The sequence below is a fragment of the Geotrypetes seraphini genome, chromosome 6 (assembly GCF_902459505.1).
Source record: "Geotrypetes seraphini chromosome 6, aGeoSer1.1, whole genome shotgun sequence".
In the NCBI taxonomy this organism is placed as follows: domain Eukaryota; kingdom Metazoa; phylum Chordata; class Amphibia; order Gymnophiona; family Dermophiidae; genus Geotrypetes; species Geotrypetes seraphini.
In genome coordinates this window covers 40,649,449-40,673,321 of record NC_047089.1, presented here as the reverse complement: position 1 = coordinate 40,673,321, position 23,873 = coordinate 40,649,449, and the positions used below count along the sequence as shown (strand labels likewise).

General features: G+C 43.2%; 1 protein-coding gene across 6 annotated transcripts in view; it reads right to left on the bottom strand.

Annotated features, from left to right (window-relative positions):
* Positions 1 to 23,873, bottom strand: part of PARP4 (poly(ADP-ribose) polymerase family member 4) — a 172,621-nt gene that overhangs the window by 97,729 nt on the left and 51,019 nt on the right. For all 6 annotated transcript variants that reach the window (XM_033947750.1, XM_033947753.1, XM_033947754.1 and 3 more), the window contains 8 exons: positions 19,420 to 19,576; positions 13,530 to 13,651; positions 11,499 to 11,630; positions 9,703 to 9,789; positions 8,293 to 8,457; positions 7,937 to 7,983; positions 7,704 to 7,785; positions 2,155 to 2,292 (listed from right to left, as the gene is read on the bottom strand). In XM_033947750.1, the coding sequence (XP_033803641.1) occupies positions 2,155 to 2,292; positions 7,704 to 7,785; positions 7,937 to 7,983; positions 8,293 to 8,457; positions 9,703 to 9,789; positions 11,499 to 11,630; positions 13,530 to 13,651; positions 19,420 to 19,576 (930 nt within the window). The remainder of the gene's footprint in view (positions 1 to 2,154; positions 2,293 to 7,703; positions 7,786 to 7,936; positions 7,984 to 8,292; positions 8,458 to 9,702; positions 9,790 to 11,498; positions 11,631 to 13,529; positions 13,652 to 19,419; positions 19,577 to 23,873) is intronic.

Genomic DNA, 23,873 nt, shown 5'->3' with positions numbered 1-23,873 from the left:
CCCTTCCCCCACGATCCGGTACCCCCCACCGCGATTGAGCACCCCCCGCCATAATTGGGCACCCCCCCGCCGCGATTGGGCACCCCCCACCGCTTCTTACCGTCATCTGGGCACCGGCATGTCCTGTGCTTGGGGTCGGTGCCCGAAGATCGGCCTCCTCTTCTGCTGGGCCTTGAGCATCTGCGCATGCTCAAGGCCTGCGAGTTCACGTTCAGAACGAGTATTTTGGATTACGAGCATGCTCCTGGAACGGATTATGCTCGTAATCCAAGGTACCACTGTATTTAATAGCACAAAACTAGCACTTTAGTAGCACTTGAATATTGAAAATTTTTACAAAAACAAAAATAAGTCTGATGAGGATGAATTTGCCATGAACCTCTGCCATGAACTGATAGGCTGGTGGTTGGCATATACTGAAGACTTATTAAAGAATTGATAAAACATTGACAACTAAATGTCGATTAGACTGAATGTTTTGATAAATTTCAACAAGTTGCCTTGCATGAATAGGGTTTAGCTTATTGGCAACAGATAGAATTAGGAGGTTACATATTTTTACTGCTATGTAAATCAGTGAAACATACTCCTACTTTAATGCATTTTGAATTGTACTTTTTAGACAGCAGAATGTGAGAATGTGAAAGATACACAAGAGTGAAAAGACTCTTAGATTTCAAAATGGAAATGTTTAAGAAGGTGTGCACTAAATATGTCAATACTGCCTATACCTTCTATTATTTTATATTTCAATACCACTACTAGGCATACACCTCAGATCTCAGGGTACATCTGTATTATTCTTCTATTTGATTTCTATGTATAAATGTTGGCATTTTCCCTGATGAACCAGAGTCCAAAACACAGGTCTCCTGTGCTGTTGTAGATCACAACTATTCCACAAGATGGCCCATGCTTCATCATTTGTAATTTTATTGGCACAATGTCAGAAATCTGTTGATATTCTCCTATGCAGAGAGACATGCTCTAACTTCATAGTCATTAGTTGGCAGTATAAAACTTTAAATAAACAATAAACTTGTGTTTTAGTTACCGTATATACTCGAATATAAACCAGCATTTTGGGGCCAAAAAGTTGGCCCAAAAATGGGGGTCCTGGTTTATATTCAGGCCAGCGTCCAGCGCACACCCGCCCCCCCTTCCAGACTTATTGCAGGCCTCCGTCGGGCCACCAGGCTCTGCATCCTGTCCCCCCTCCCTGCCCTGTCCATCTTACCTCCTCTGCTGCTGGAATCCCTGGTGGTCCAGAGGTATAGCGGTCAGGAGCGAGCTTTCCACGCTCCTGTCCTGCTGCTAACCTGGTCAGTCGCTTCGGTGAGTTCCAGCTTCAGCCGCTGAGTGGTACCGAGCGGAAGCTTGCTTTGGCGCTGCTGCTTGGCGCTGAGCGGCTTCCTGAATGGCTCCCGTGAATTCAGGAAGCCGCTTCTTTGAGGAGGGAAAAATGGGGGTCTCGACATATTCAAATCAACTTATATTCAAGTATATACGATACATACAAAGGAAGAGAGCAAGAAAAACAAGGCCAAGACAAAACAAGCATCTGAGATACATTTAGAGGTCTCTTTACTAAGCTGAGTCAGCTGCTTAATACAGGAAATATCCAACTCTAAAAGCATGTTGCTGCTTTAACTCTTAGTGCATGCTAATTACCATGGTAAACAGCTTACATGGAAAATGCCATTTTGGGGTGGGGAATGGGCAGGAACCACAGAGGGTAGTTACCACAGTGGATGACCCTGCATATTAACTGCTACCACAGCAGATGATGTGATGCAGTTATAAGTATATATACTTCAAAGGGGCACAGCTAACTATATTATCTACTATGTTATGGCACAGAAGCCTTTCCAAAAGACACTTTCATCAGTAAATATGCTTTAACTTTTGTCATTAACACATGGTGCAAAACTTTAGTGCAACTTAATAAGCTTCTTATTTTTTTTTTAACAAAGAAAACCAGACAAAACTCTCAGGATAAAGCAATCGTATACCACATCATAGGTTTACAGGAATCCTGGGTGTAACAATATTCTACTCACAGACCCTACCACAGCAATTTCTGAGAACAGTGTCCTAGACCAGGTGAGCTAACTCAACTTATACACTGAAGATCTTATCAAGAATAAGCATTACCTCACTCTCATGCTCTGGGTGCTTTTCTACCCACATTCTGGGGAGGTGGGCATCGCACATGGATATTTGTAAATCAAAGCCATCGCTGTCTAATGAAGAGCCTTCGCAGGTGCTAATCACAGCTTTACAATCAGTTTTCTAAAAGAACAAATGAGGAATAAAACTGAGTAATTTTCAAAAACTTTGAACTTTGGCCCAGATTCTGAAATTGGCTGGCGCCTGAAAAAACATTGCCAGTCACATGTCACTCAAACTCCAGCGACATTTTGTGAATCATGGCCTACGTTGAAGATAGGTGCCGAAAATGTACACCAGGGTTTTACAGGCCAAATTTCTGGCACAGGTATCTTCAACGTAGAATCACACTTAGCAGCGCAAAATGTCAACCCCACCCATAACCACGCCTCTTTTGACGTTCAGCACCAGGAAGCATCTGGATAGATATGATTAAGGTGCCTTTTTTTGTAGGCGCCTTGCGGTGCCTACTTCTTTTTCTTAATTAGTTTTTAATTGTTTTTTTTAACAGCACGGTCAATTATCGCACTATTAATGGCCCATTAAAACACTTACCATAGGCACAGTTTGGGCACCTTCCAAACATTGCTGTTTTGAGAATTCAGGCTCTTTTGTGTATTATGTGATTTTTTTTATTTCCCATGAGATTTCATTACATAATGCAGCTGGTGTGCAGAGTTGTGCTGCTAATTCTGATGTTAATATGCAAGGACAGTTTGGAGGTAATTTTGTAAAATAATTTCCAAGAATATGTGCCCACAAATGTGTGTAAATAGCCTCTTATAAATTATGGCGTGGTCTAAAAGTACATGCAGGGATATGATGGTGCATACTTTGCCAGTAGGGTTGCAAGTAAGCACATAGATTAGAAAATACACTTAACTAGATATGGTTATTTATGTTCAAATGGTTTTTATTGATTTTCCATGAAAGCAATACAAAGGTGGAAGAACAATCTTACAGTCCTAGTCACCAGAAAACAGCTAATCCCCTTAGCCCAGTACTACCTCCCCCCCCCCCACTAACAAGAACAGCAAAGTTAAAAGGTGACTACATATCAAACCAGCATATATAGAAACAAATGTTCCACAATCGTCAAAAGATATACCACAAGGCATTGGGTGTCCGATGACATAGAACACCAAATATAAAAAGAAGACTATCAACACATCCACCCTAACCTCTCCTCACACAAATTAAAGCAAGAAGAAAGAATTAAAAAAAAAAGACCAACCCACACCATGACCGATGTCTCACGTTTCTCTCCCAACCCAAAAGCTTTTACTATCACAAGGAATTCAAGATGTCACTGCGGGCATACGGCGATAAGGACTAGATATAGGGATCCCAAATCTCAAGGAAGCGCTTTTTACATTTAGGGCTCAGTCTGGCCACTGTACGTTCAAGTAGCAATAAGGAATTTCTCCAATTCCAAAAGAAAGGGAGGTCTCCCCCAACCCAAACCAAAAGAATTACCTTCTTCGCCAACACTCCCACCTTACACATAAACTGATGTTGACCATAAAAAGGATGGCAGAAGGCCTCATACTTATCCAATAAAATACTCGCCACCAACAGTGGAATAGAGCAGTGCAGGAGGCCCTCTACATATGACAGGATGTCTCTCCAAAACTGTTTGATCTTTGGACAAGACCAAAAGGCATTGAAAAATGAGTGGACCTGTTGATTACATTTCTGACAGGTAGGGGAGGTAACTAACCCTGAATACACATCTCCCTTGGTATTCGTGGGGGATAGGGGCAGAGCCAGATCGCGAATGGAGAAAAAACGCAAATATCTTCTTGTCCGGCTCTGACCCACCCCCGCCTCCCTCCCGCCTTTCCCCTAGCATCCCGGCCTTACCTGGTGGTCTAACAGGCTTTCGGGGCAGGAGCAATCTTCCTACGCTCCTGCCCTGTGCAGATCGCCAATAGGAAATGACTGCCGCGAGCTCTCTCAGGACTATGGCGGGAGCTCAAGGCAGCCATTTCCTATTGGCGATCTACATGGGGCAGGAGCGTAAGAAGATTGCTCCTGCCCCGAAATCCTGCTAGACCACCAGGTAAGGCCAGGATGCCGGGGGGAAGGCGGGATAGAGGTGGGAACATGATAAAATATGGTTCCCCCCCCAAAAAAAAAAAAAAAATCACGAATTTGTGAAACCACGAGTGTGGAAACCACGAATGGGGAGGGGGAAGTGTAATGAACTTGCTGCTGTGTAAACTAAGCTCGATGAAGGACCCGATGTAGGCATTCCCAGAGGTCAGCACTCACAGAAACCTCATGAATCCACTTAAATAAGGCCCGGAGATCCAAGGAATCCGCCAGCAAGCCTAACTCCCAACACCAGCGAGAGCGCAATGCATCCCTGTTCACCAATCTAAAGATTTTTTGTAGATCCTTGTACAAACCCGAGACCAAGTAAGGCTCCAAAAATTCTCAAAATCTGACATCAATGGGACATAAGAGAATAGAGGGAGCTAGGGAACCCACATAATGTTGAAGCTGTTTGTATGCCAAAAAGTCACCAACTGTTAAACAACAATGGTGCCGTAGGGCAGGCCAAGATCACATAGTACCATCATAATGCAAAACATGAGTCAGCAATCAAATGTCTTGAGAATAGAGGCAACAATTACTAGCATTATCTAATCCCAGTTGGAATTGCAAGTTGCCAAGAATTGTTAAATATTTTCCCCCTCTTCTATTAAACTGCGCTAGCAGTTTGTAGCGTAGAGAGCCACGCTGAATGGCCCGTGCTGCTCCTGATGCTCATAGGAACTCTATGAGCATTGGGAGCAGCGCAGGCCATTCAGCGTGTCTCACTGAAATGGTGGGGGTGACTTGCTACAGTTAAAATGATGATTCAACCCAAAATCAACTACATGTGAAGAATGCTGCCCTATCTTCTACACAAGACATTGAACAAGTTTTGAGCAAATTTTTGTGGGAAAACAGCCAACCTCAGATTGCAATGCATAATCTTAAAAATGATAAGTCAAAAGGTGGAGTCAACTTTCTGGATTTTTTCAAATATCACCAGGAATTTATAATGCATCAAAGTTCTTTATGAATTCTTAATAAAACTATGTCTGATCCCCCTTCATAGCTTTCTCTGGAGAAAAGTCTACTTGGTACCAAACCCTTGATCTTACCCTATCAATATCTTTCCTCTAAAACAACAATCTAATTGCATTCTTTGCTCAATGAATGTTGTACTCCAACAGTTTGACAGCGTTATGAAGATCAAATGGAAGGACACCTCTCTGATCTCATTATGACACCTTTAAAATCCAAAACACTACCTTGAATTGGTCTATATGGCAAAAATGTGAGATATGGACTTTGCAAGACCTCCTTAGTCACAATAGCTAGCTGACTTTTGATGAAGTACGTGATAAATATAGTTTACCAGCCAACCAATATTTTAGATAGCTTCAATTAAAACAATGTGTTTGCGAATCATATCCAGATCTTCAAAAATTAAAGTCCACACCTGATCTCCTTCCGCAGAATGCTAGGAATGATTAAGAAGGGGATCATGAACAGATCAGAGAAGGTTACCATGCCGCTGTACCGGGCCATGGTACGCTCCCACCTGGAATACTGCGTCCAGCACTGGTCGCAGAACATGAAGAAGGACACAGTACTACTCGAAAGGATCCAGAGAAGAGCAACTAAAATGGTTAAGGGGCTGGAGGAGTTGCCATACAGTGAGAGATTAGAGAAACTGGGCCTCTTTTCCCTTGAAAAGAGGAGACTGAGAGGGGATATGATCGAAACATTCAAGATAATGAAGGAAATAGACTTAGTAGACAAAGACAGGTTGTTCACCCTCTCCAAGGTAGGGAGAATGAGAGGGCACTCTCTAAAGTTAAAAGGGAATAGATTTCGTACAAACGTAAGGAAGTTCTTCTTCACCCAGAGAGTGGTGGAAAACTGGAACGCTCTTCCGGAGTCTGTATAAGGGAAAACACCTTCCAGGGATTCAAGACAAAGTTAGACAAGTTCCTGCTGAACCAGAACATACTCAGTTAAGGCTGGACTCAGTTAGGGCACTGGTCTTTTACCTAAGGGCCGCTGCGGGAGCGGAATGCTGGGCATGATGGGCTACTGGTCTGACCCAGCAGTGGCAATTCTTATGTTCTTATTGCCCCTCTCAATGGTGTTGCCTCTAAATGGTACGCATTACTGCGACAGGCGTCGCCTGTGTCTATATCACAGCTGATGAATGCTTGGCACCCCGATTTGGATATTTCTGCAGATAATGAGCTTTGGCAGGAAGTATGGGTCAGAGTATTTAAGTCTATTCGATTGGCTCTAGTCCTTCAATCGATATACTTTCTTTTACATTGGTCTCATTGGACCCCACAGAAGCTTGCTAAATCCTCTCATGAAGTCTCTAATATGTGCTGGTCCTGTGGGAAATCTGTGGATACACTGCCTCATATGATATATCAATGCTCACATCTTACGATGTACTGGGATAAGATTTGGAACACCATCTCTTCCATATTAAATATTCATGAACCTTTACATCTCAAAATTACCCTGGAGCACTGCTTTAGCTGCTTCCCAATAAAGGATGGGATCGGAAAGATGTGCAGCGTTATAAGATTGGTATTCAGACCATTGTTCACTGAGAAACTCCTGGAATTTCAAGTCTTTATACAGATGAAGCAGGAATTGCCAATGGAATGAGGCCTTTTCCTGTGGGCGGTATCCAAAAAATAAATGAGACCAAAGCATGATCAGAAATGTCAAAAGAGCCAATTGTAGCAGATCCAATTTTAGAGAAAAGAGAGCGAGAAACCAGCCAGTAATCTATCTGAGATAAGGATGCATGTGCTCTTGACAAGTGGGTGAAGTCCTCTCCAGGATGGAGTGTTCTCCAAATGTCAACAACATCCATTGCTGAACAAAGCGATGGCAGCCTCTTAGTGGGACAAATTTGGTCAGTCAGCAAGGGTTTAGATATGGTTATTTATTCCTGCTCAGGAACTGCAGTGGGAATTGAACTTGGTTCCTCTGGTTCTCAGCCCACCACACTAATCATTGGGCTGCTCTTCCTCCTCCAAAGCCTTGAGCTTACAGTTTATGAATATCCCCAAAAATAACACAGTTAATATTCAGCCTGATTTTAACAGCAGGAGCCATTGTGTATTAGTGCTGGGATGGACTATGGGTGGAGTTTGGGCAGAGCCAGCACTTAAACAGTTAAACTGTCCTAGCTTTATCCACAAGGCTAATTTGGTTACCACTTCGAATATCATCCAGTGCCTCATTAACTTTGGGTGACCACATTGATCTGGAGTTCCAATGCTGGAATAAAATGCTTAATTCTGCCCATAACGTTCAGTGGCTTAAAAAATGCTGACCACCACAGGCTGAATATCAGCCCCAACAATTTTAACTGGACAAATTTTCTAATAATTTTATTAATGTTTTTCCACAACCCTAAATTATGTATAAATATCATGCCAGAATATACTCAGAAACTAGTTATTTTGTAGCTACAAAGGAGATTCACTCACCTTTATTTTAATTTTGTGTGTTAGGCTGGAAATGTATTCAATCTTGTACGGCATTTCAACAGACATATCCAAAGAGAAAGCCCTGAACAGCAAAAGAGAAAAATTAATATAATTCACAGAGCAGCTCCAAACCATTTGGCTGAACTATATTCACAATATACATTACTATTTTTAAATGGTAACAAAATCTCAAAGCATGCACATTTATATATTAAAAAAAAAAAATTACTTGCCCTTTCTGTGCATCTCCTGTTTTAATATAAACCTTCTCTACTGTGTCCTGCGAAAGATAAGGCACAAATGTTTAATCAATTACCCCAAAGCAACAGAAGTTACTTCTGAATAGGGTTTTTTTTTTTTAATATGTGACTAAGGATAGTTTAAAAGTTTTTAAACAAAGTTATTGACTCAGATAGTGAGAAAAGTGATTAGGTGCCAGGCCATAACTTTGGAGCAAAGCTCCATCAAAGAAACACAAAACAAAATGGCAAGTAAGTCATCTTGCTGCCTCTGGTCAGACACAAACAGCTCTGCAGCTATAAAAGGTCTTCCTGTAGAGATTACCTCTCAAGTTCAACACTGCACAAACCTGTGTGTTTTCTTTGAGCGCTTTGTCCTGTTGCCAAGGTGCCACAGCAGCGGGCACACGGAAATATACAGATCCCCACTGCATACTCAGCTCAGTGATATAAGTTATTTTGATCAAAACAGTAGCTTCCGCTGGCAAGTTTCCAACACTTACAGTAAAAACATCCTACAAAACAAGATCTTGCTTAAAGTTTTCATATTTTAGCACATTACCACCAAAACAGTATGACATATCTAGATATTTGCTTATTTATAATCAGTGACCATGTATGTAGAAAACTTTCTTCAAAATTCTGATTTTCGTTCCATCTAGACCAGGGGTGTCAAAGTCCCTCCTCGAGGGCCGCAATCCAGTCGGGTTTTCAGGATTTCCCCAATGAATATGCATGAGATCCATTTGCATGCATTGCTTTCATTGTATGCTAATAGATCGCATGCATATTCATTGGGGAAATCCTGAAAACCCGACTGGATTGCGACCCTTGAGGAGGGACTTTGACACCCCTGATATAGACCCTGTGAAGGCATGCTAAGAAACACACATGACCTTCTGAAGATTGAATCTTCCAACCCACTCCTCCCTCCCTAGTTAAAAACCTCACTCTACCAGATGATCCCCCAACCAAACCCTCCTACCCCTTTGAATTTGGCACATGAATTCTCTCTTCTCGCAAGAAGTCCCCAACAGGGCTATTTCAAGAACTTCCTGGTTACAGGGTAGGATGGATCAAAGAGAGTGCTCTGGGCAGGCTGCAAGCAGCTTAGGAGGATCATTGCACTGCTGTGGCTCTATAGATGATACTTAAGAAAGTGCACAGTGAGGGAGGGTGGGGATTGAGAGGCTGAACCCATGGGCTAGCAGAGAGAAGGGAGAGAAAGAAAGGGAGCAATTCTGAACTCTGGAAGGGAGGGGGAGACAGGTGCTGGCCCAAGTGAGGGAGGGCTGGAGTACAGCCAAAAACTTATACTTGGGTCACAGCATTTTGTCTATTTTTAGTTCTAAAACTGCCCTCAACTTATAAATGACATTGACTTGCAGTCAGGATATATATGTGTGTATTTTTTGGCTCAACCAAACGACACCTAAGATATGACTGTTTTGAATCTAGGCATCCTGGACCATCTATACATATAAACAGTGGCATTCTAATACTACCATTTACTTTTATGTGCAACCTACAAGTAAAATCTATTTACATGTGTAGATGCTGTAAAAAGCTTCTGAAATGATCTCCATAATCTACTAATTGAAAGCATCAGTTAAAGACCAAAATGTTTTCCAGTGCTGCAATCTCAAGATCTTTGCCTTGTTACCGTTCCAGTTCCAAAACAGATATCAGTTCAGATCACCATCTGAGATTAGGATTTTATCTCAGCAGTGTATAAATCAACAAATTTACAGAAAACGCACCGGTGCATCCTGATCCATCAGGTAAGCCCCATGACCTTCACTGACAGCTTGTCTGTACTCCTGGTGAGCCTGGCCTTTTTCCTTCACCTATAAACAATAGTTTCAAATAATTGTCAAGGTAATTTTCCAAGATTTTTGTAAACAGTGATAGGATGGGTGGAGGGGGGGAGGATGCAGAAATCTGAAAAGATAGATTAATTGAGGTGTATTTTCAAAGCACTTAGAAAAAAAAAAGATTGCTAAAAATCCAAGATGGCTGCTGGCACAAAATGTGCGCCAAAATCACAATATTTTTAACACTTCTCAAACTCTAAAAACTGAGATTTTAGGATTTGTCAAGAGGGGGGAACACAAAGGAACATTTAGAAACACTGAAACTCCCACTTTTCCTACCTCCCCTGATGTCTCTCACAGGCTGTCAGCCTATGTACTCACTGTGATCTGACAGGCTTTCCAAGCTGCAACCTGCTTTCAGCTCTCTCTCAGACTCCTTTATCTGACTATACCTCCACCCCTGTGGACCAACAGATGTGCACCAGGAAGGGTGGAGGGAAAGACATCGCTCGACATCTGCTTAACAGTAGGTGAGACCACTTCAGGGACGGCCCTGAGCTCCAGAGAAAACTATGCAGGCTGGCCAACAGGTACCCAAAAGGGATTGGCCTGTCAGCTACAGACCGAAGTCTATGAAATCTCAAGCAGGCAGACCTTCAAAATTGCTTCAAGCACAAAATTACCCAAAAAGGGGATGAAACTACATCAACGGCACTCATCGCAAAAAGCTTTATGATAACCTCATAGCAACACATGCAGCAAAACTCGAACCCTCCATAACCAGATTGTTAACCTCAACATCTGACTTCAAAGCATTCCGTAAAGAAATCAAAACGCTACTTTTCAAAAAGCATATTCAAAACACCTAATCTCACTCTCCTCTTCCACGTACACCGACCAGGTTTACCCACTCCCTGGCACCATACCCTCAACCGACCAAAAAAAAAAAAAAAAAAAAAAAAAAAATTTAATTAAAAATCAAAACCAATTAATCCTACCGAATCATATTACCTACCAACGCCTGGAAAAGATTTGATATGTAATGTAATATAACTGCTTTCATCCAATGTTACTAAGACTATACTCATTCTGTTACTATGTCTTACCCTAAATGTCATGTACCCTCCTGGAAATGTCCAGCTTCTTCTTATGTAATCCGCTTTGAACCGCAAGGTACAAGCGGAATAGAAATCACTAATGTAATGTAATGTAATGTAATGTAAATTAAAAATAATAAAATGGGGAGAGTAGAACACACACAACTGCAGTCATGAATGCAGAAGGAAAAAACTGTAGAGGGAGCTAGAGAGTACAGTGATGTATATCAGAGGCAGAGTGAAAAATCCAGAGTGGATTTCTTCTGCAGCATGCGATTATGAGGAAATAACCCAGTTGTCTAGAATGTCCCACCTATTGCATTGGAAAATGCATTAATTAGGTATCTGCTTTACAAGGGTAGGTCACTGCAGTGATCTGATGCAGGGCATTGTGAGGGATTGAAGGCTGTTCCCTAAGGTTGAGGCGGGGGGTACTGGTCAGGAAGACAGTATAGTACAGTACATAATATAACACTGTTTTGTCTTAGGAAGACATCTTGAAATTTAGAGAAAGGATTTGTAAGTTAAACAAAATAATTTTAAATAAAGATATACATTTCTGTCTCAACACAAATGACATAACTACATAAAGTTAATGATTTAACTACATAAAGAAGCCATCACCATAATACATTATTACTTTACCTCTCCTATGATATGTTTTCCATTGATGAAAGCTTCAAACCCACACACAGCTGCTGTGCCATCCAAAGGAAAGACATACTTTGCCTCAATGGGAATGCTGGATAAATTAGTGTATGTCTGAAAAACCACTACCTGAAATGCAAGGAACACTAGCTCTGTCATACTGGCTCTTGGTGAAAAACTCTGCCACAGAAATTTCTAATCATGAGATCACATTCCCAGATGCACAAATATATTACACTCAGGATTAATATTATGAAGATTCAACAAGACACTGAACATGAAGAACATGCTTTAAATGGCCTACAACCTTATTCTGTCCTAATATTGCAAAGTTTATGTTTTTATTTGGGTTGTGCTGATATTCAGGAATCCTCTGTATTCATCCAACATCTTTTTGAGTGTGTGTGAAGTGTTAAGCAACACTTGAGACAGAGCCAGCTCAAAATGTTATGACGACCCGGATCCACTTCTGTTTTCGTGCCTGTGCCCTGGACCTAGACTTACTCTGTTTTGGTGGCCCCATACCATTCTCGGCCCCCACAAGGCCAGTCCCCTCCTCTGACGCTTCATAGACAGCTACCATGAGGAAGGAGGGCAAGCATCAATATCAACCAGCAGAGTCAAGAGGGATCTCCTTCTTCTGACACCAATGTTGATGCTGGCGCTGGCCCTCCCTCCTCGTGGCAGCTGGCCTATGAAGCCACATCCTGTCGGGACTGGGCAATAGCGTCAGGAGAAGGAGAAGCAGAATATTTAAGATGTATCTCAGCTTAAGGGCTGGTGATATCACAACCCTGGGTTTTTGGCACCATTTAGTGCCAGTGCCCTGGGACAAAGTATCACCTAGTCTATAGGTTAAGCTGGCCCTGGCTCGGCATACGATTTTCTTCTAATTATGTTGTAGTTTACTATCCAATGCATTAACAATGGAGATTATATTTCATGACTGCAAATGACCAATCCACAAGCAAGAAGGCAGGTACAAAGGTTACAACTGTGGAAAAGATGATCTCGATCCAAACTTTATTCAGAAGATTTAAATATACAGGGTGCAGTCCAGAAGAAACAAAAACAAAAATACACAGATCAGTTGTGGTATAGATCCCACAGTTGTTTCCTTTGTGCCTGCTTGCCCTGTGGAATTCTCTTGGTGGATTTTGTTATTTCTCAATCCACAAACAAGACACTAATAAAGTAGCGGCAGAACCAAGCTGCAGTGCTGTGAGAGTACTAAGCTGGATACAGCCAGCTAAAGATCCAGTCCACAAATGTTGTGAGACTGCACAAGTCCTTGACTTCGTTTCCTCTGAATTTTTAACAGCATATACTCAGCTATAAGCGGAGATTATTGGGCCCAAAAATCGGGATCTCAGCTTATAGTTACGTTTTGAAGAAATTTTTGTGCTCCACCCTCCCCCTGCAGTGACCAGTACTTCACTCTCGCTTTCTCCCTCCCCTCACGATGACCAGAAGTCTTGAACATGCGCAGATGCTGAAGGCCTCACACCAGTCCAGTTTCCTTTCATTTCTGTGTCAACAGCAGCAACCAGGAGGAAGTGGTAAGGGAAGTTGTTCACCATGGAGGGGAGAACAAGAGAGAAATTCCAGTCACCGTGGGGGTGCGAGTGGCATGAAAAAAGAGAAAAATACCAGTCACTGCAGGGGGAAGGGGAAGCGAGACATGCTGGTCACATGGGGTGGGGGTAAGTGAAAGAGGGAAATGGTAGAAGCCTTAAGTTTAGGCAGAGCAGGAGTGGTGGGAGGAGGGCAAAAATGCTGCACATCAAGGAGGAAGGGGACAGGGAGAAATACAGGACACTAACGGAGAAGAAGAATTATACTTGAATATAAACTCTCTGGCTTATATTCGATTAACATTTTTGAGGAAAAATGGAACTCGGCTTATACTCAGATAGGTTTATATTCGAGTATATATGGTACTCAGAAGTCTATAATAAGAGAACTAGACTCTGGATGTGTTGTTATTGTGAATTATAGCTTAAGATATTTTAAAACATAAACCATTACCTGTGCAATTATGTCCATTATTCTTCCTGTAATATGAATATCTTTGAGGGGAACAGAGTTACCAGAAGTATCCAGAAGACCAGCTTTTATCTCGTGCAATGAGTTTGTATCCAAAGAAATCTCTAAACATGAATAGCATGAATAAATCAATTTTCGCCTTTGCTGAATGAGCACTGCATCTTATTTAACAGAAATGTGAACCGCTAATACATTTTATTATCCTGAACTAAATGGTGGTTTGGTCAGAAACTTTAAATTTCTTGTTCACATGGCCTTGACATATTAGCATCCAGTGGGGAGGATGGTTTGACTACATATATGAACATCCATGAATCTTATCAATTGACAGATGAAACACCTGGTCAGATACAACTTTCAGGATAAGGTTAGCATATCAGTTCATCTGCATAGCCTCGAAATGGTGCACGGTTTGCCAACTTTTTGAATCTTTTGGAACTTCAGGAATAGAAAGTATTCCAAAGCAAATTACACTAAAGGGGCACTCTTACCAAACAGTGGTAAAAAGTGGCCTTAGCATGTCCTTACGTGGGTCATTTCTGTGCGCTAAGGCCATCTTCATTGCTGGGGTAAAATGGTTGATTTTTCTATTCTTCATATTAATGGTCATTTGCTCATTTTCCCATTAGTGTGTGAGCCCCTACCATTATGCAGGCGGTAAGGGCTCGCAGACTAAGCACGCGTTGATCGGTTAGTGCACAGCAATGTAGCTGAGCTGTTTAGCACAGAATATGCCCATTCTCTGCCCCCAGTACTAAAAAGTACATTTTTTTTTTGGCATGTGGGTAGCGTGCACACATCCAAAAACTATCATGGGCCTCCTCAGTATGCCCCACATTAAGACAGTTTTTGCTGCAGAAACCAATGCAATGGACCTTTTCATGTGCAGGAGTAAAATTGTGGAACACCCTTGTTGGCCAAATTTGGAAAGGTAGTGATAGGTGTGTTTTTAACAGTTTTCTGATTGAACTCCTATTTATTGATGCATTTCTTTGAATATTGATTTTTATTGTTATAAGAATTAAGTCTGTCTGTTTCTACTTGTCCTGATTCGCTTTAACATTTTATGTATGTAATCATTTTGGAGCAGGAAAGAGGTGCTAGGGGGGAAGAAAAAGGAAGGGAGGCCTACTGCTGGACGGGGGAGCAGGAAAGAGGTGCTGATGGACAGGGGAAGAGACGGGGGGAGAAAAAGAAAGGGAGGCTTACTGTTGGACAGGGGGACAGGAAACAGGTGCTGCTGGACAGGGGGGAGATTTAAAAAAGGGAGAAGGGCTGCTGCTGGATAAGGGGAGAAGTGAAGGGGTGGTGGTGGACACAGGGAAGGTAAAAGGAAGGGAGAATGGGTGGACAGCCGAGGAAAAAGAGAGACAGAAAGAAAGATGGAAAAACAGAAAGCGGCTAAGGAGAGAGAAGAGAAAGAAATAAAGACAGACACACACACATATATTCTAGCACCCGTTAATGTAACAGGCTATAATACTAGTTTTGATATAAAACGGTATAGAAATGTTTTAAATAAATTAGTTCTTCACAACTTTGTAAACGGGCCCTGAAGATTTTTCACAGGAAAGTGTAAAAATTAAGAATGGGGCAGATGTTCCATACCACTATTTTGCAGAACTGATTATAGTATAGTTTTCTCTGTGTCAGAAAATACATAATTTCAACAAAGATGGCCAGTTTAAGGGTTAATGCACAAATATTTATTTAATTATTTGAATTTTTAGCCCATTCTCCCAAAGGAGCCCAGTACAGGTTACAGTAGTCTATATACAGTATAAGTCAGGACATGACGTACATGACAATTATAGATAGTTAAACAACAACTGAGTTGCAGTAGGCAACAACTTTTATGTTCCTATTTGGAGTAGCTGACACTGTGTATTTACTGAAGTAGCGTAAGACATTTGAGACTAGCTTTTCAGAGCTATCATAGCAGCAATGAAGTAAAAATATTCAGGTCAGACTTACAAGATCATGAAGGGCATAGAGAGAGTGGAGAGGGACAGATTCTTCAAACTTTTGAATAATAAAAGAACAAGAGGACATTCAGAAAAGTTGAAAGGGGACAGATTCAAAATGAATTCTAGGAAGTTCTTCTTTACCCAACGTGTGGTGGACACCTGGAATGCGCTTCCAGAGAGCGTAATAGGGCAGAGTACGGTACTGGGGGTTCAAGAAAGGATTAGACAATTTCCTGCTGGAAAAGGGGATAAAGGGGTATAGATAGAGGATTACTGCACAGGTCCTGGACCTGTTGGGCCACCGTGTGAGCGGACTGCTGGGTACGATGGACCTCAGGTCTGACCCAGCAGAGGCACTGCTTATGTTCTTATGTCCATTTTTAAACCCGTGGAGGGGCATAATCGAAAGGGACATCTAAGTCCGTTTACGTCCATCTTGCAAGTCGTCCAAAGTTAAAAAGAGCCTAAGACACATTTTCGAAAGATATGTCCAACTTTTTTTTACTTTAAAAAATTGTCTAATTATCGTCCAAGCCGCTAAATCATAGAAACATAGAAAGATGACGGCAGAAAAGGGCTACAGCCCACCAAGTCTGCCCACTCTTCTGTCCCACCCCATCGAGTCCGAGTACTAATGACCCAGTTCCTTAGCTCGACCCCCGTAGGGATCCTACGTGGATGTCCCATTTATTTTTAAAGTCGAGTACACTGGTGGCTTCGACCACTTGCACCGGAAGTTTGTTCCAGTGATCTACTACCCTTTCTGTAAAGAAATACTTCCTGGTGTCACCATTAAATTTCCCTCCTCTGAGTTTGAACGGGTGTCCCCTTGTGATCGAGGATCCCTTGGGGCAGAAAATATCGCTTTCCGCCTCGACACGACCTGTGATGTACTTAAACGTCTCAATCATGTCTCCCCTTTCTCTACGCTCCTCAAGAGTGTAGAGCTGCAGTTTGTTCAGTCTTTCCTCGTATGGGAGACTCCTGAGTCCGGAGACCATTCTAGTGGCCATTCGCTGGACCGACTCAGCTCGAAGCACGTCTTTTTGGTAGTGTGGTCTCCAAAATTGCACACAGTATTCCAGGTGAGGTCTCACCATGGTTCTGTAGAGCGGCATTATGACTTCAGGTTGACGGCTGATAAAGCCTCTATTGATACATCCCAACATTTGCCTTGGATGAGGCCTGCTCCACTTGTTTGGCAGCCTTCATGTCTGAACTGACGATCACACCCAAGTCCCGTTCTTCTGAAGTCTTAGCTAGTGTTTCTCCATTCAAGGTGTAAGTTTTGCATGGATTTCCGCTGCCGAGATGCATGACCTTACATTTCTTAGCGTTGAAGCCCAGCTGCCATGTCGAGGACCAGTTTTCCAACGTGATCAGATCCTGCGTCATACTATCCTTAAGATTGTTTTCACTTACTATATTACACAGTTTGGCGTCGTCGGCGAACAGTGTTACTTTACCCCGAAGCCCTTGGGTCAAGTCTCTTATGAATATGTTGAAAAGAGATGGTCCCAGGACCGAGCCCTGCGGCACTCCGCTAGTTACCTCCGATGTCTCAGAGAGGGTGCCGTTGACCACCACTCTCTGAAGTCTTCCACTCAGCCAATCATTGACCCATGCAGTTAGCTTCTCGCCAAGACCCATCGACTTCATCTTGTTTAATAGTCTGCGGTGCGGGACACTGTCAAACGCTTTGCTGAAATCCAAGTACACTATGTCCAGAGACACTCCCAGGTCCAGCTTTCCCGTCACCCAATCGAAGAAGCTGATAAGATTTGATTGGCAAGACTAAGATTGGCAAGACTAAGATTGGCAAGACTAAGATTGTCCATCTTTATACCACATTTCCGTCCAACTTTCTGTCTAAGTCCAAAACGCCTAGAACAAGCCCTGTTGGACGTGGAAGGGGTCTGCAAAGTGATGGACTGAACACCCAGACATGCCACCTAAATAGTGAGGTACCTTACAGGGCACCGCTGTGAACTTCACAAAAAGGGTGCCATGGCTTCGCCTCACTACAACTTCCTTATAGGTGACGGTGAGCCCCCCATACCACCTCCAGAATCCCCTAGACCCACTTATCCATCACCCCAATAGCCCTTATGGCTGCAAGAGCCACTTATATGCCAGTAGAAAAGGGGTTTGGGGTATATAGGGCAGTGCACATGTTTAAGTATCAATGCAGTGATTACAGGGGCTTATGGGAATAGGTCCTCCTCTCTATGGGTCCTTAACCCACCCCCAAGACGACTTAAGCTGCCTCTGTGCTGGACGACTAGGCTTTCCTATGCCCGGCTGCTAGGTGATGATGGTCTGGAGGCTGAAATTTAATGTTGTGAATAAAATTTTAAGGGGGGGGTGGTGATCACTGGGGTAGTGTGTGTGGGGGGGTCTGTATTATGTGTTTTCAGTGCTTATCTGGTGAGTTTAGGTGGGTTTTTGTGACTTAGACCATGTTTTACATGGTCTAAGTTACAACGTCCAAGTTCCGTCGATCCTGGGCTGTATAACTTTCGGTTATACATGCTGTACGACTAAGTCTAAGCCGGCCCACGTCCCGTCCAACTCCCGCACTCGACACGCCTCCCGAAACACCCCGTTTAGCTTTGGACGTTGAGCGGCACTATGAAGGCCTAGGTCGTTTAGAAATACATCCAAAACCCGTTTTTATTTTCGGCGCTTGGACGTTTTTGAGAAATGTTCGTCCAAGTGGCGACTTAGGCCGGTTTATGGACGTTTTTCTCTTTCGATTATGAGCCCCATAGTCAGCATTTAAAACATATCCTCAAATATTGAGCGATGGCTATTATACCTGGATATTGAGTACCACTATTCAGATACCACAATCAATGAAATCATCTGGAGCATAGTAATATTCAATGCCACTATCTGGACACTTATCTGGATAGCAGCAGTGAATAGTGCCACCATTTGCATGATTTCCTGCTCTGTCTGCCCTTTTTCCTTTCCATATTGCTTTGACACTAACATAGCCAGCCAGACCAATAGTCCATTCTATTTCCAACAACAGCCAATCCAGAAACCCAAACAGTAGCGACATTTCATGCTACCAATTCCAGGGCAAGCAGTGGCTTCCCCTATGTCTGTCTCAATAGCAGATTGTGAACTTTTCCTCCAAGAACATGTCCAAACCTTTTTTAAACCAAGCTACACTAGCTGCTGTTACCACATCCTCTGGTAACGAGTTCCAGAGCTTAACTATTTTCTAGGTAGAAAAATATTTCCTATTTGTTTTAAAAGTATTTTAATGTATGGCTAAGTTTGCAATTATTTTCAGGATTAATTCTCGTTCATCAGGGCATATCTAGATTTTCAGTGGCACTTATTCAGATAATGGTGCTAAAAATCAAACTATATGCAGTACCAGGTTGATCTGGAGACAGAGTCTGTATGGAGCCTAGTGTTACCTGGTTAGTAGCAATATTCAGCCTGCTAACTGGGTAACTATACAGACAAAACGATACATGCCAGTTGCTGCATTATACCCAGATATTTAGGGCTCCTTTTACTAAGGTGTGCTACTGTTTTTAGCGACGCAGGAAATTACCGCGCGCTACGCTTCTAGAACTAACGCCAGCTCAATGCTGGCATTAAGGTCTAGCGTGCATGCGGCAATGTAGCGTACGCTATTCCACGCATTAAAGCTCTAATGCGGCTTAGTAAAAGGAGCCCTTAGTGTCCGTAACCAGGTACTACCTGGCACCGAATATCTGGTTATAAAAAGCCTGTGGCGACGGACATTAAAAAAACCCAACAACCCAACAACGAAAAGAACCCTACTGACTGCTATGGCTTGAATACTAACCCAAATGATCTTGGTTGAGTTTGTAAACTTATAACCTTGGCTGATAGCAACTGAAATTAAAAATATTATTTACCTTCTGACTGTAAATGTGACATGCATGGAATTCTTTCTGCTATCTCGGTAATCCGTACATCAGGATAAAACTCCTTCATATTGTCTTCCTCCATGAGAAATTTTATAATATATCTCATTTTGATCTGGTTTGTATTATATACAACAAATTCATCATCCTATTAAAAAATTACAAACTTGTATATAGATTTGTAGACACATAATGCAGTTATAAATTAGATAAAAAAAATATCCACTTTTTTGCTTAAACAGTGACTGTGCTGAGAACACTAAATAAGGCTAATTCAGGTCTAACCAAGAGCAAAGTATGCTTCTTATTATGCAATTGAACTATATAATAACACAAATATAAAACGGAAAAAAGCATGCATCAAAACAAAGACTAAAGTTTAAATAAACATATTAAGCCAAAAAATTAAAAATTGAGAAACTATCAACAACATATTTGTGCAAGCACGCAGAAAAAAACAAGTGAGAAATACAGACAAAATGGACAAATAGCAAATATGACAGATTATCAGTAGTAATGTAAAATAAGCAAAATACATTCTGTGTCATTATTCCCTGAGATGTCAGGAGATATAATACTAAATCGGTAAAATACATAAATACTGAAAAGATATTCGCTGTGCCCTTATGCCATCAAGAAAGCACACCCTGAAATTTGAACAGCTTCAGCTTGCTTTGGAAATCTGATCTGACAGTAATTGGCTTTTTCTTTCTGAGTATTAAACATTTTAATATCTGACATATGGTTTGTTTTTTTCCTTCTATACCTTTTGACTTGTAGGTTTCCTATGAACAGCCTAGTGGTTAGAGCAATGAGTTGAGAAGTCTTGTGTAAACCCCATTGCAATTCCTTGTGCTCATAGGCAAGTTACTTAAACCTTCTATTGCTTCAGGTACAAACTCAAGACTGTAAAACTTCTGGGGATAGGAAAATACCTACTGTACCTGAATGCAACTCACCTTGAGCTACAAATGAAAAAGCCGTAAGCTAAATCCAAAAATCCCTTCCCTCTTCCTGGGTGTCCCAATGCACTATTCCAGTGATCTTCAATGCAAGGCCCGCGAGCCAGTGGCGATCCGCAGAGACCTACTGGGTGGCCCACACACCTATACGGAATCCCCATCCCCCTTCCCTTCCAGAAGATCCGGTGCTTGTTCACCATTCTCTTTCCCAGCAGCGTGAGTGAAATAAACATGCTGCCTTCTGAGGCCCGGAAGCCTTCTCTCTGCTACTGCTTCCTGTCCCCTGCTCTCCTTCAGCTCATTTGGATCCAAAATGGCCCTCGCTTAAAAATTAGTGAAGACCACTGCACTTTTCAAACCTTCTGACTAGCTGTGATTTACAAGTTTACAAGTTTATTAGGATTTTTATATACCGCCTATCAGGCTTAGAGGCAGAGCCAACATGACCCCAGAATGGTGGCATGAAACATAATCAGACAATTCTAGGGCACACTTTAGGAGCAATTCTATAACTGGCACATGTCACAACAGAAGCCTATTCTATAAAGCAGGCGCCCACTTTTCTTTATTGCATATTATTATAACTGGGTATCAATGCACCTAACATTTAAGCACTCACAGTTATACCAGTTATAGAGCTAGGGTAATGGCAAGTGCCCAAGTATGGCAGAGATGTGTTGTAATGTACAATATTCTATACGTTATAGGCCAGATACTATGTACAATGCCAGAAAAATTGATGTGGAAAAAAACTTGCACTTAGATCTATTCTAAAAACTGTGTCTAAAATGACGCATGATTTATAGAATACACTTATACCAACAATGGCTCTGACTTTCACAATAAATTTTCGATTAGGGCTCAGACTAATATTGCCCCAACCCTGAAAAGTATTTTACACCGATGTCAGTGTAAATTTAATGCTTCAACAATACCCCTTCATGATATATTTAATGTGTTGTGTGAATAAGGTAAAATTATGGTCATACCTGTTAATTTTCTTTCCTTTAGAAGCAGCAGATGAATCCAGAGACTAGTGGGTATAGCTCACATCGACCAGCAGGTGGAGATAGAGAACTGATTAACAGTTGGCCTTAAAGCCTGGTGCTCCTTCTGTTGCTTCAGTTTTGCACTTTGCCCAAGCATCCCGATAGGAGAATGAGCAACCAGAAAACTCCATTCCAGTAGAAAATGTGTCTTTCTCTTCTTCTTATCCCTTTGTTTCTTTTTTTTTTTTTTTTTTTCAGCAATGAAATAATACACTTACCAACCATAGCCCCGGCTAACCAAATGACCTAAACACCCTACACACAACCCGTGCACTTGGGGAGGGGCTCTGGATTCATCTGCTGCTTCTAAAGGAAAGAAAATTAACAGGTATGACCATAATTTTACCTTCCATAGCAAAGCAGCAGATGAATCCAGAGACTAGTGGGATGTAGCAAAGCAAACTCAAACTGGGTGGGACGCCAATGCCGCCTCTGCCAGCACTGCCGCGCCAAAACTCGCCTCTGACCGGGCTGCTACATCTAAACGATAATGCTTTGAAAAAGTATTACCTGACGACCAAGTGGCCGCCCGGCAAATCTCCTCTAATGACATCCCCCCGGACTCCGCCCAAGATGTAGCCAAAGCCCGAGTGGAATGAGCATGAAGGTGCTCCGGTACCTTCTTCCCTGACAACACATACGCCGAAGCAATAGCGTCCTTGACCCAACGCGCAATGGACGCTTTAGACGCCGCCATCCCCTTGTTTTTACCCGCGAACGCGACAAAGAGATGGTCCGACCGACGAAAAGCATTCGTCACCTCCAAATAATGGAGAAGCATACGGCGGACATCCAGGAGCCGTAACGACAAAAAACGCTTCCCCCAATCCTCCTTCCTGAAGGATGGCAGAAACAGGCTCTGGTTCACATGAAAGGACGACACAACCTTAGGCAGGAAGGACGGCACCGTACGCACCGTCACCCCAGCCTCCGAGAAACGCAAAAAGGGTTCCCTGCAAGAAAGCGCTTGCAGCTCTGATACTCGCCTTGCTGAAGCCATCGCCACCAAAAAAACTGTTTTTAGCGTGACATCTTTCAAAGTGGCCGCCGACAGGGGCTCAAAAGGTGCCCCCTGCAATTTCCCAAGGACGAGTTTAAGGTTCCAAGTTGGACAAATTCGCCTAACCGGCGGCCGGATATGTTGAACCCCCTTGAGGAAACGCACCACGTCCGGCAGTGATGCGAGAGCCGAGCGAGCCACCCGGCCCCTGTAACAGGCAATGGCCGATACCTGCACCTTTAAAGAGTTATATGCTAACCCTTTCTCTACGCCCTCCTGCAGGAACGCCAGAATAGCCGGCAGAGAAGCCTGGAAAGGCGCAATTCCGTGTCTGCCGCACCATGCCTCAAAGATCCTCCAGACCCTCGCATAGGAGGCTGACGTTGAAATCCTCTTAGCCTTAAGCAGGGTGGAAATCACCCGTTCAGAATAGCCCTTCTTCTTCAGCCGTGACCTTTCAATAGCCAGGCCGTAAGACCAAAGTGGCCCGGATCTTCCATTAATATTGGACCCTGAGTTAGCAAGTCCGGAGTTACCTGGAACGCTACCTGATCGCCTACCGACAGCAGCATCAGATCCGCGTACCACGGCCGCCGTGGCCAATCCGGAGCCACCAGGATTACTGTGCCTCGAAAGCGAGCAATGCGCTGCAACACCCGCCCTATCATGGGCCAAGGCGGGAATACATACAGAAGGGAATTCGGAGGCCACGGGAGCGCTAATGCGTCCACCCCTTCCGATCCCAGTTCCTTGCGTCTGCTGAAGAACCGAGGCACCTTCGCATTGCGGGAAGAGGCCATGAGATCCATCTCTGGCCACCCCCATCGACGGACTAGCAGGCTGAATGCTCGAGCCGACAACTCCCATTCTCCCGGATCGAGAAGAGTTCTGCTGAGGAAGTCCGCTTGCACGTTTTTGTGCCCTGCAATGTGGGCCACCGACAGAAGCGGGATCTGCCCCTCTGCCCACTGAAACAAAAGTCTTGCCTCTTCGGCTAACTGCGGACTCCGGGTACCCCCCTGACGGTTGACATACGCGACCGCCGTGACACTGTCCGACAAGATCCTGGTCGGTCTGTCTTGAACTAGGGTCTGAAAAGCCCGCAGCGCCAACCGGATCGCTCTTAATTCTAGTAAGTTTATGGGCCATTGAGCCTCCTGGGAAGACCATGTTCCCTGCACCGACGTGTGCCTGCACTGGGCTCCCCAACCCTGCAGGCTGGCATCCGTTGTAACCACCACCCAATCCGGTGTGGCCAACGGCATGCCCCTCCACAGATGCTCGTCCTGGAGCCACCAGCGCATGCTTTGAGCCGCTCGAGGACTCCACTGGAGACGCACATTGTAGTTCAGAGAAGCTGGAGACCAGCGAGAGAGCAGAGACTGCTGTAAGGGTCTCATGTGGCTCCGGGCCCAGGGAACCACCTCCAGAGTC